This window comes from Entelurus aequoreus, linkage group LG12 (genome assembly GCF_033978785.1).
Source record: "Entelurus aequoreus isolate RoL-2023_Sb linkage group LG12, RoL_Eaeq_v1.1, whole genome shotgun sequence".
In the NCBI taxonomy this organism is placed as follows: domain Eukaryota; kingdom Metazoa; phylum Chordata; class Actinopteri; order Syngnathiformes; family Syngnathidae; genus Entelurus; species Entelurus aequoreus.
In genome coordinates, this window is record NC_084742.1 from 12,979,696 (window position 1) to 12,993,374 (window position 13,679).

The 13,679-nt window shown below is 38.7% G+C and overlaps 1 protein-coding gene across 1 annotated transcript; it reads right to left on the bottom strand.

The window, feature by feature from the left end:
* Window positions 1-2,276: 2,276 nt before the first annotated feature.
* guca1aa (guanylate cyclase activator 1Aa) lies at window positions 2,277-10,197 on the bottom strand. The gene is made up of 4 exons (XM_062064763.1): window positions 9,903-10,197; window positions 5,145-5,294; window positions 3,155-3,248; window positions 2,277-3,075 (listed from the first exon to the last, which is right to left on the bottom strand). The coding sequence occupies exons 1-4, from the start codon at window positions 10,098-10,100 to the stop codon at window positions 2,948-2,950; spliced, it is 570 nt and encodes a 189-aa protein (XP_061920747.1). The 5' UTR covers window positions 10,101-10,197; the 3' UTR covers window positions 2,277-2,947.
* Between the last annotated feature and the right edge of the window lie 3,482 nt (window positions 10,198-13,679).

Here is a 13,679-nt window from a genome sequence, read left to right on the forward strand (position 1 = left end):
GTCTAAAAGGCTCTCATAATTACCTGTTTATAAAATATATTTAGAAGGTCTTAAACAGTTATTCTATGCTCTAGCTATGACAATACTGTATTTGACTTATAATTATTACTTCCTACTTTACAAATTCATTTAACAGTCAGGCTCGGAACCAATTAACAAGGATGAACGTAGGATTACTTTACGTTGTTTGGTGGAGCTATCCGCAGGAGATTGTGTTGCAGCTATGAACGCAGCAGAAGATATGTACAGATGTCTTGAAAGTGGGATTTTTTACTAAATTAGGGACTTTTGTCGACGCTAGAGCCAATTAGTCATGTTTACATTGTTTCTTATGGGGAACTGGGTATTGGTGCTGGTCTTCTAATCGTACTGGGTTGTCTGGAAGTTTTGAAAATGTTTTAATTATGTTAAATGTGTTATATTTCAATACATTATTGAACAGTTTATTTCCCATTATTGTGTTGTAGTACAAAACAAGCAACATAAATTTAAATTGGATTAATATTTAAAACATCGTTTGTTGTCTATCTGTGTTGGCCCTGCGATGAGGTGGCGACTTGTCCAGGGTGTACCACGCCTTCCGCCCGAATGCAGCTGAGATAGGCTCCAGCACCCCCCGCGACCCCGAAATTGACAAGCGGTAGAACATGGATGGATGGATGGGTTTTCTAGTGTTCCGAATAACGGCGTTTTATGATAATGGAGTTACTTTTACTAGTAACGAGTAACCTAAAGACTTGTAGGTTACAACGCCGTGAGCAAGACGTTTGCTGTAACGTGGCACGCTACTTTTGATGTGGTTGACAAGACAGCGTCAGAAGCACAGCAAGTTCAATGCAGGAATATATTTTTACTATTGAAAGCAACAACTAGCACCACACTGACATGAACTTGATATCAAATAGAAGGAGGCAACATTGCACAGCAAACGTGTAAGTACACACACACTACTACTTCGAGGGAGTAATCAAACAAATCAGTGATTGAAGTGGCAAGCTTGCAATCCAACACTACCCATTTCGTGACGGAGAATACAGCCATCAAAGCACATTCAATTTTATAAAGTCGCGCTGACACAATACGGTGGAAATATTTAACACAGATGTCTCTGCCGCAAACTGCGAGTCTCTGCTAATAAACATAAGCTAATGCTACCATCTGGGCGCTAGCGTCAACCGTCACTAAGCAACAGGCTCCGCATTTTAAAGGCACACATTGGGCTCATGAACCACAGCAACTGCATTTATTAACTCGCGCTGACACGATCTGGTGGAAATATTTAACACCGATGTCGTCTCTGCCGCAAACTGCGAGTCTCAGCTAACAAACATAGATAAGCTAATGCTACTGTCACTTAGCAACAGGCTCCGCCTTTTAAGCCTGGTATTTGAAGTTTTTTTTAGGTAACGCAATAATTACTTCCCCTACTAATTAATTACATTTATTAAAGAGTAATTCCGTTAATAATTACTTTTTTTGGACTCACAAGTAACTAACTACTGTTAATACCTACTCAGTGGCCTAGTGGTTAGAGTGTCCGCCCTGAGATCGGTAGGTTGTGAGTTCCAACCCTGGCCGAGTCATACCAAAGACTATAAAAGATGGGACCCATCACCTCCCTGCTTGGCACTCAGCATCAAGGGTTGGAATTTGGGGGTAAAATCACCAAAAATGATTCCCGGGCGCGGCCACTACTGCTGCCCACTGCTCCCCTCACCTCCCAGGAGGTGATCAAGGGTGGATGGGTTAAATGGAGAGAATAATTTTGCCACCTAGTGTGTCTGTGACAATCATTGGTACTTTAACTTTAATTTACTGTTTAAAAGTAATTTCCAACCACCAATCGTTTCACATCAATAAAAAGGAATTGTGATAGGGGGTTAGGGGGCCTTCAAATAAAATTCTGCTTATGACTCCGATTTGGCCAAGGCTGGCCCTGTCAATACTACTGTAGTTTATTGGGCGCCTAAATCCAAACCAATCAGAGCGGTTTAGTATCGTGGCCACTGATCGGCTCGGCCTCAGGAAGCATTACTATGTTATTTAGAAGTATGTAAAAGTTTTTTTTTAATGCTCCAGCTTTAAAAAATCTTACATTTGTATTGAATTGTGAATTTCCCACGGTCACGCCTGCAACCAATTTATCAGTAACGGTCAATGCATTAAAAATTGGCTTTTTTATGGGCGTGTATGGGTGGGTCTCGGATCCTAACCCCGACGACTAACGTTACTCTATTATATTGTCATTTTCTTTTCACCTTAAAATGTACACACAATGACTGATCGTCTTTATTTTATTGTACAAACCAGCACTTCAAATCAACAAAATGAAAGCACAATGATTCTGTGTTGCGTCCCCGAGACTTATTTAAACATGTCGGAAATGTACACATGAAAATAATAGTTTAAGATTTAGGTGATTCAAATATTAACTTTTGACATGTATTATACAGTATGTGATAGTATAACTAATGCCGAAATTCCATCTTTAGTACCTTGGCAAGTTGATTTTAAAATGAAAACACATTCAAAACATATACACAGATTCACAATATTTACACGTACAATTCCAAGATTTAAGTACCAAAGGTGCTGTTGCAGACCTTCACTGCCATACATTGGCCTTGTACATTACACAAATACATAAAACAATTGATAAAATACATTTTTCCAAATAAAAAAGTAAACTCTTTGAGAGGAGGTGGTGCTAGGTTGTTAAGCATTGTATATACAAGAAGTGAATCAGCATACTTTATTTTTCCAATTGAGCGGGCTATATTTCTCGAGTATTCTGCAATGATGAAACATGGTGGGCCATTTTTCAAATACTTGTAATGCTTTTTTTAGATAACTTTAATCAATTTAAGTGTGCATTATTTGTCAGCGTTCATCTTGTGATACAGTAACCTAAATATGGCATAATCACTGAATAATACAAATAATTGTCCTAAACACTGTGCCTTCTGTTGTGGATCATGGCCACGATGTGGGACAAGTCCAGACTTTTCATCATCACCTCCATGAAGTCGTTGTCAGTGCGAGCGCCTGCCACAAACTCCTCCAGGGAGAGTTCGCCTGTGGGTGCGCAGGAAGCAGGCACACGTTAGTCCGCAATAAACCACATCTCAAAAGGCTAAAAACTATAAGCAATCACCATCGCCATTGATGTCGATCCTGTCAAACACACTGTTCGTGAAGTCCTCTGCCGTCGTTTCCTGGTTTTCGTTGCCATTGATGGCGCGAATGGCCTAAGGCGACAAGATCATCGTCATTATCATTAACAATATTCCTATTAAGTCCTAGGGGTATTTCAGGTAGAAGGTTCAACAAACTCTTGAGTCCAAACCTGAATTCTGAGTTGATTTACTCAAAGATGGGAAACTCAGAATAGCTGATTTTAGTTAATTTAAACAATCCTGTGTATGTTGACTCTTGAGTTAAGATCAAAATAATACAAACATGATCAAAGGAGCGCTAATTCTATGATTCACCATCTTTCTTTACTCTGCTGAAACTGAAAGTGTTAAGGTGTGTTTGTGGCGAATATGACATTATTTTTTTAGAAAGAAAAGTAAGACAGTAAAATAATATCAGACTAAAGTGAGAGATAATTACTGCCAGAGTCAATGCATAAGTGAATATTTATATTTTTTATCATTGTTTTTATTTTGTTTAAATTAGGTGCATTTTAACAGAAGTAAGAGGCACCCTAAGACATAACACGTCGAACACAAAACAAGAAACAAAGTTGTGCAAGAGAAAAAGGGAATTGTACGTTATTGAAGAGTACCTTTATGCATTGTGAAAATCTGTTTACAAACCGATAAAAAGAGACTTAATATTCATTTAATATCTTATCACATTTTCTTTTTAGTCAACAGGTAAAATGTGGAGGATTGATACAGAATAAAATCTCATTTTAATTTAGGTGGAAGCAGTTGAAAATAATATCTAATATCTGTTTTCAATTATATTAAATGCTCAATAAATAGCCATCCATATATATATATGTATATATATATATATTTTTTTTAAAAAAATATAATTTATTACTCAGTGGCCTAGTGGTTAGTGTGTCCGCCCTGAGATCGGTAGGTTGTGAGTTCAAACCCCGACCGAGTCATACCAAAGACTATAAAAACGGGACCCATTACCTCCCTGCTTGACACTCAGCATCAAGGGTTGGAATTGGGGGTTAAATCACCAAAACTGATTCCCGGGCACGGCACCGCTGCTGCCCACTGCTACCCTCACCTCCCAGGGGGTGAACAAGGGGATGGGTCAATTGCAGAGGACACATTTCACCACACCTAGTGTGTGTGTGACAATCGTTGGTACTTTAACTTTAACTTTATATTTTTTCTAACCAGACACTTTTTCTGTTTGTATCATAAATATTATGTAATAAACTCTGAGATGTGCGTCTTGAATTAAGAATATTCAAAAATGTCAGCTGTTGGCAGGCTATTTTGCTTATTGTGATTAATATAGCTCACATATCCATCCATCCACCCATTTTCTACCGCTTGTCCTTTTCGGGGTAGCGGGGGGTGCTGGAGCCTATCTCAGCTGCATTCGGTGGACAAGTCGCCACCTCATCAATGATGAAATACCAAAAACAATCTATAATCTCATTAAAACAAATATATAATTTAAACTGAATGTAATATATCTCAAATCAAGTAATGGACAAAAAAGGTTTTTGCTAACAAGCTATAACATATATTCTAGTTATATTTGCAATACTGAACAACTAAATAATGTATGTTTTTCTTTACATCTTTTTTAATCCAGAAAAATACATTTAATATAAAATATCTAAAAATCACAGATTTTCTTAATTGACTAAAAATATATTATCAGTATTTATTGATATTAATATACTATTAATAAATGATATGAATAATATTTATATTATATTTTAACGTTTGCTGCTTACAAATGAACACACATGTTTATCAGAAGGGAAGAGACAAGAAAAAAAACTCAGGTTCTTTCAAGGTTTGGTTCACAGAGGAAGTTACCATGGTAACTGACTTTGAGTTTGACTTCTCTCTTTCTTGGAAGGGAAAACTAAATTTTTCTCATGTCAGACTTGACAAATTCAGAGTTTTCACTTAATCTGCTTTGTGAGAAAGTCAAACCTTTATGATGTTGAGCAGCTCATGGCGGTCTATGCAGCCGTTGCCGTCCACGTCGTAGAGCTTGAAGTACCAGCGCAGCTTGTGCTCCATCTTGCCGCGCATCACCAGGCTCAGCGCCGCCACGTACTCCATGAAGTCGATGTAGCCGTCCTATGGGGCACACAACGTTTCCATGGTATCAGCCACTAGGGGTGTATTTTCACAGTATCTGGGATTGCTTGTGTATGCTGTGATGCTTTCTGTCCCCAACACCCCAACTCCTGCCTCCTTAGTTTTTTACTACCACCTGATCGCCCAGGCTGAAGGTGAAGCGTGTCAAGGAGAGCGAGGACTCTCCCTGCTGGCAACAGAGAGATAATCTGACATTTCAGATCATGCATTAAGATTACTGTCGTCCCGTTTCTAAATCGGGAACCTGCAGCCCCCGCCAGACAGACACATCCTGTGATGACCCTGTCTCCGACTCAGACACGTCCTCCATAGAATTGAGCGAGAGGTCAGCGTTTCAGGAGATTATATTTACACACACTCGGGGGTGTAGCGCCAAATTCTGGGCCTCAATCCTAAACCTAAACCCAACGTTGAACACGCAACATAATTATTGCTTGCATGGATTTAGTTGAAACCAGCTTTTTAAAACACATGTAAAAACTTTACTTAGGTTTGTGACTTTTTAAAGATGGTAATAATATATGTAGTTATGCCCCCTTACAAAAAAGCCAACAATTTCAATATAAAGTGGCTGGAATATGAGTCTAAATAATCCACTATTCACTTAAATATGTAAGGTTGAGATTAGCTGATTCATGTATCATCAGTGGTTAATAAGAGTCATAATTACGCGTTACTATTATTATGATTATATTATTATTAGTGCATCTCTGTGGGTTCAGTATCTCCCGGTCTTTAAAAACTAGTGACACCTCTATTTCTAACCGTATTCCAGTGTCTTTGAACGCACCACATTTATGTGCAATGAGATACAAACGTAAAACGTGTACACAACTTTCTCCTATGTTGCCACAGATACATTTATTATATTTGTACCTTTCTTCTATCACCTCATCCGTGTTCCAAAATGCTGCTGATTACCAGTAGTATTTCTAACCGTATTCCAGTGTCTTTGAACGCACCACATTTATGTGCAATGAGATACAAACGTAAAAACGTGTACACAACTTTCTCCTATGTTGCCACAGATACATTTATTATATTTGTACCTTTCTTCTATCACCTCATCCGTGTTCCAAAATGCTGCTGATTACCAGTAATGTGAATGCTTAGAGGGGAGTTTTGATGACGCTATGATGTCTGCGTCATGTGAAGTGTTCAAATTTAGGTTTGCTGCCAGCCAGGTGGAACAAACCATTTTGCATTTTTGATAGTTAGTCTTAGGGATTCCTCTTTGATTCAAGCAACCTTGTTATCGAACTGTCACTGATATATTTATTTTATATAAACATTTATGATGTCTTTTTTATTTAATTTTTTTATGAATTACACATTTAAATAGCAGATTTTATCTTTTCAAACTTTACACAAGCCCAGGTGCCTGCGTGTGCTTGGGGCCCCTGCAGTACAACATCCCCACTTAGCCACTTTTTGTCAATATGATGTAGGACAAGCCCAATCATAAACATACAACTACTATCCGACGAAACAACACAGTACTACTGCACGGTTTTTATGTTCCTACTGTAAATATATTAGATGGAACTTTATTAATGTCCTGAGCATGAACAAATGAATGAATTACATTTTTAGGGCTCATATTTAAGGTTTACAAGCACAATAAAACTCACTCTTGAATAGTTCAACTTGTCTAAAAGGAGAAGGAAGAAGCCGAGCTTATTCGATCCAACCAACCCCCATTCCATAATAAGTTACTGAAAATGACACTATTAGCACCCTATATGTTGAGCACTATATGCTTATACTCTTTCTTAACCTGGATTTCATAATTCCATTCCATAATTTACTTCCACATCTAAATGCTTTCAGTGTTGTTTAATGCTTTAAAGTCCTGTTTCGCTACATCACGCTTTGAAGTTTGCGGCTTCACTCAATTTTTTAAAAGTATATTCTATGTATTTTTGGCCTAATTGAAGCATTTTCCAATATAAAAATGGAAAAAAATGACACTATTATCATTACAATACTAAACAGTAGTATCGATATCCAAAATGTAAAAAACGGTACCCTTGTTAATTTTACGGTAAAATTCTGGCAACTGAGCTGTCAGTTCTTAAACTTAAAATCTCTGTTTTTTTACAGTGCGTTATTATAAACTGAAAAACAGTACCACTGTTAATTTTATGACAAAATTCTGGCGACTGAGTTTTTACCATAAAACTCTACAGTTATTTTTACAGTAAAATTCTGGGATTTTTTTTTTTTTTTTAGCCGTTTAATTATAAGGTTGTTTTTATAGTGCATTAGTGTCGATGATTTAAGGCAGGGGTGTCCAAAGTGCGGCCCGGGGGCCATTTGCGGCCCACAGCTAATTGTTTACCGGCCCGCCACACATTCTGCAAAAATTGCAAAATTGATAATATTGCAAAAATTTAAAAAAACATTTAAAAAAAGTGGAATGAGGTGAAATCTAACAAGAAAAAGTTGCAATGTTGACACAAAGCTGCCATGCAGGCTGTTTTTTTTTTCTTTTGTCTTTATTTTTCTTTTTTTTTGCCATTGCTAAAAAAAAAAGAGTCTAAAAATCTATGTTATAATGAATTATTACTTAAAAAATATCACTTTAAAATGTTTTATGTGGAAAAAATATTGCATATATTGTGTGGTTGCCATATAAAAACATCAAAGTTTTATTTGACAAAAGAGCATAAAACAAACAAAATAATAGTTTAAACGTAAAATCAACAGATATATCTGAAGTTGATCTCATAATTTAAGTGTTAAAGTAAAAAAAAACTAATAAAAATGTATCACTTTATGAGTGGGGGACCTTTTGGATCCCAAATATATTTAGTAGGATTTTATTTAACTTTTCACTGTGATTACTCAAAAATATTAAATAATTAAAATCAATGGTGTCCTGCATTATTGATCTTTTAAGGCTCTAATACTAAATACTGCATATTTCAGTTTTACTATAAAAAAACAAAGTTGTCTTTGACAGAGAAGGCATAAAACCTTTTTTTTTTTTTTTTTTACTTTATATCAACCTGAAGTTGATATAGAGATTTACTGTAAGCGTTAATTAAAAAATAATAATAATTTGACTTATTTTTAATATTTTAATGACTGAGACCCTTTATGGTCCCCGGGAGCCCTAAAGGTTAAAAAAAAAAATCCATATATTTTGTTAAGGTTTGAAAATGAAAAATATCAAAATGGCCCCTGCATGCTTAAATTTTTCCGTGTGCGGCCCTCAGTGGAAAAAGTTTGGACACCCCTGATTTAAGGGTACCACTGTCACTTTTATGGTTAAATTCTGGCAACTGTGCAGCCATTTTTTTAAATCGTAAAATCTATTATCTTTCTTTTTACAGTGCATTACTGTAAATAGAAAAGTGCTTCTACTGTTATTTTCACGGTAAAATTCTGGCGACTGAGCTGCCATTTTTTACTGTAAAAATCTACAACCATTTTTACAGTGCATTGTGATGAGGTGGCGACTTGTCCAGGGTGTACCCCGCCTTCCGCCCGTGTGCAGCTGGGATAGGCTCCATCACCCCACGCGACCCCGTAAGGGAAAAAGCGGTAGAGAATAGATGGATGGATTACCGCAACTGGAAAAAAATACCATATTTTAAAAGTAAAAATTGCTGCCAGTTTGTTACCCTAAAATCTATGATTGTTCTTTTTACAGTGCATTACTGTAAATGGAAAAACAGAGTATCAATGTCATTTGCATGGTAAAATTCTAGCGACTGAGCTATTTTTTTTGCCATTACCGTAATTTCCGGACTATAAGCCGCTACTTTTTCCCCTCGTTCTGGTCCCTGCGGCTTATACAACGGTGCGGCTTATATACGGCCTGTTCTTCTCCGACACAGACGAAGAGGATTTCGGTGGTTTTAGTAAACAGGAGGAAGACGATGACACAATGATTAAAGACTGACTTTTCATATACCGGTAGGCTGGTTATTTTGATAACGTACAGGCGAGCACTTTGTATTACTTTGCACCTTTGTATTATTTGTACTCTGCAAGAATGCTGTTCGCCATGTCAAAGATTTTAAAGTTTGATTGAATAATTGAAAGATTTATTGTTAATAAATGGGACGCTTTGCGTTCCCAAACAGTCATCTCTGTCCCGACAATCCCCTCCGTGGTAGCAGGAACCCCAAAATACTACGGTAATTACACATCAAAACCCTGCGGCTTATAGTCGGGTGCGGCTTATATATGGAGCAATCTGTATTTTTCCCTAAATTTAGCTGGTGCGGCTTATAGTCAGGTGCGGCTTATAGTCCGGAAATTACGGTAGATCTGAGGTTGTTGTTTTTACAGTGGATTACAGTTAACAAAAAAAAAAAAAAAAAAGAGTACCACTTTTATTTTTACAATATAGAGCTTCTAGTCTTTTACGGTAAGAATCTACGGCCATTTTTACAGCGCATTATTGTAACTGCATGGAGAAACTACTATCGTTATTTTTACAATAACATTTTTTCGACTGAGCTGCCAGTTTTTTGCAGCAAAATCTACTTTTTTTTTTTAACATTGTGATAAACACTGCAAAGTTGCTCTGCAGTCAAAACATGATTTAGCAAGCGTTAAAGTGCAAAAGAATACCTTATTCATGTCGAAAGTGCGGAACATCTGCTCGATGTAGGCGTTGGCCTCGGGGTCCAGCCCGCGCAGCCCAAAGAACTGCTTGAACTCATGCAGGGTGAGCTGACCCGACGGGCACTCAGTCATGAACTTCTTGTACCACAGGTGCATCTCCACCGCCTGCAAGTCGTCCACTGTGCTGCCTGTCGAGTTGCCCATGATGTCGCCGCCGACTCCCGTCTTGGTCTACTGCGAAGCGGCGCTTCACAGTCACACAACAGTGGGGCGTCACAGGGTGAAGAAGGGCAGGAACCGGCGGGGAGTTTTTGTAGTCCACCACGCCCACCCCTGTGCCCTTCTTGGGTCTAATCCCTGGTTTTAATCCGGGCAGATGAGCGGTTTAACCATCCCATTACAAAGGATGCTCATGCTTCCTCTGCAGATATGCTGACTAACCACGACAGTGTGTTCATCCATCCCGCGCGTGTGCACGTGCAGCTTCAAAAACACAAACTTCTTCTGCAAAGATGACACAATTATTCGGCATGCGCTTTATTTAGAAACCACATAGTGAAGTCAAGTCAACAATACACGGACGGCCGGTGCAGTATACGAGTCAGTCATGCATGCAAGGTATGTTCAAAAGAAAAAAACAGTGCAGTTTTTGTCATTGCAAAACAGGATTGAACAAAAAGAAGACACGCAAACAAACACGGTAAAAAGAAAAACAGACTTATGTATGAAATATTGTGTAAAAACAATACAATGTAATGTATTACTAACAACTACAGTAGTTTTATGAAGTAATATAACACTAATGAACACTATTCACCTTGGAGAGTGGACTTCTAGGTATCGCCTTCAAGCTGCACTTCTGTCAATACACCATCAGCTGCTTCTCCAAATGTCCAGCCTTTAGATATTATTTTAACATCCTTGGCAGGGGTAAGACTCCTCCTGCTTCAGTATGGTGCCGACTGGCAGCGCTACGCTCGAATTGCTTCGCCAAGTTGGCGACACACCCGGTTTTGGATTATTTATTTCTTTATTTCAATAAACATCATCCACCTCTTCTTCTTAGCACTGTCCTTCACACCCACTTCCTTCCTTCCATCCCTTGGAAAAACAGAGGCATGCTCGTTTCTAGCTATAAGCTAATGCCAACTAATGGCAGGGATGTTTGTAACTCCAATGTTTGCTTGTAACTTAAAAGCGTAACAATTAGCCGAGACACAGCTCTTGTTTCAAAACACTCATTAGGTGAGCAGGGGTCTCCAAAGTGCGGTCGGGGTGCCATTTGCGGCCCGTAGTTACATTTTTAATGGCCCGCAAAACAATCGTCAGCATTCTAATATTAGCATGTTTTTTTTTTGTGTGCAAATTTTGCAGGTGTACACCTCAGCGTCCAATATTTTGTTACTTGTCGAAGGACACCTACCTGTTCGCATGCTAATATTAGTATGCTAACTTTTTTTATTTTGTAGGTATACACCTCAGTCATACTTTGGTCCTTCATGCATGCTAATGCTAGCATTTTAACTCTGTTTTAGGTACACACCTCAAGAGTAATATTTTGGTACCGGTACTTGAAGCAGTCAGCATTTTAGCATGCTAACAACAGCCTGTTAGATATATTAGCTAATTTAGCAGTGTCAAATACTTTGGTTTTTCAATAATGCTAACTGTAAACATAGTATTATTAGCATGTTAGCATAGTACTGTTAGCATGCTAGCATTTTTAGGTCATTTTGCTTATTTTTTTTTTTTACTTCACACTATCACTATCACTACCTGTTGGATAAGCTCCGAGCAATCGGATTTAACAAAACCTCATGGAGCTGGATGCAATCTTACTTGGAGGGGAGGGAGCAGGTGGTAGAGGTGAACGGCACCGTGCCCCCCCCCCCCCTCTCGGTGAGCTGTGGAGTCCCCCAAGGCAGTATATTTGGAACTTTACTGTTCCTAATATACATAAACGACATGTCATCGGCATGTGACTGTGAATTGTTTTTGTTTGCGGATGACTCTGCCCTGCTGGTATCCGGCAAGGACAAGTCACAGGTGGAGAAAATCCTCAGTGCTGAGCTCTGTAGAACTTGCACCTGGCTCGCTGACAACAAGCTATCCATACACTTGGGTAAAACAGAATCCATCCTGTTTGGGTCCCACATCAACCTTAAGAAAGTCAATGACTTCACCATAAAAGTGGGTGACATTGTTATCACCAGGAAAGATGAGGTCACCTACCTAGGTTCCATTCTAGAGGCTAACCTTTCCTGTGATAAAATGGCAACCAAGGTAAAATCAAAAAGGTTAACCAACGAGCGAGATTTCTCTACAGAATCTCCTCTCTGGTCAACAAAAGCACCTTGAGGATTCTGGCGGGAACTCTCGTTCACCCTTTTTCGATTACGCATGCACCTCCTGGTACCCTAGCACCTCCAAAACCGTCAAATCTAAACTCCAAACATTCTCAGAACAAGCTAGTCAGGTTACTTCTAGACCTCCACCCCAGATCCCACCTCACTCCTACCCACTTCTCTAAAGTGGGCTGGCTCAAGGTGGAAGACAGAGTTAAATAACTTGCACTGAGCCTAGTCTATAAAATCCACTACACCTCCCTGATACCGAAGTACATGTCAAACTACTTCCTTAACGTAAATGACCGCCATAACCACAACACCAGGGGGAGCTCCACTAACCACGTTAAACCCAGATTCCGAACTAACAAAGGTCTTAACTCATTCTCTTTCTATGCCACATCAATGTGGAATGCGCTCCCAACAGGTATAAAAGAAAGGGCATCTCTATCCTCCTTCAAAACCGCAATAAAAGTTCACCTCCAGGCAGTACAACCCTAAACTAACACCCTCCCCGGATTGCTAATAATCAAATGTAAACGATCAAATGCAGATACTTTTTCTTATGCCTTCTGATCTCTCTCTCTCTCTCTCTCTCTCTCTCTCTCTCTCTCTCTCTCTCTCTCTCTCTCTCTCTCTCTCTCTCTCTCTCTCTCTCTCTCTCTCTCTCTCTCTCTCTCTCTCTCTCTCTCTCTCTCTCTCTCTCTCTCCACTACTTGCTGTCCATATCCAACCCCCCCCCCCACCTCCACACCCCTGATTGTAAATAATGTAAATAATTCAATGTGATTATCTTGTGTGATGACTGTATTATGATGATAGTATATATCTGATAGCTATATATCTGTATCATGAATCAATTTAAGTGGACTTAAACAAGTTGAAAAACTTATTCGGGTCTTACCATTTAGTGGTCAATTGTACGGAATATGTACTTCACTGTGCAACCTACTAATAAAAGTCTCAATCAATCAATCAATCAATCTGCCAGCGCGCTAACTCTTAGCATTTCAGTTCGGCTTTGGCTCTTTAGCATTCACACACAATTTCTAGCAAAATTGCACTTTTTTTTTTAGTTCTTAAAAAAAAAAAAAAGATATATCGTACTGGTTTTGAAGGTGAAAACTTTCAAAATTACCCGCACATCCCTTGATTTGTCAGTGTGTGGCCCTCATTGTAAAACGTTTGGACATCCCTGTGTAAGAGTATAAAAATGGCAAATGTTAAAAGTACAATATTTGAATGCCAATGTATTATGAGATAGGCTCCAGCACCCCCCCCCCCCCCCCCCCCCGAACGGGACAAGCGGTAGGAAATGGATGGATGGATGGATTACACATAAATGTTTCGAAAACAATGCTGGTTAGTACATCACAGTATATTGTAGCAGTTATACAGGAAGTGACGTCAGCGCAATCTGATTGGCTGCAGAGTAAGA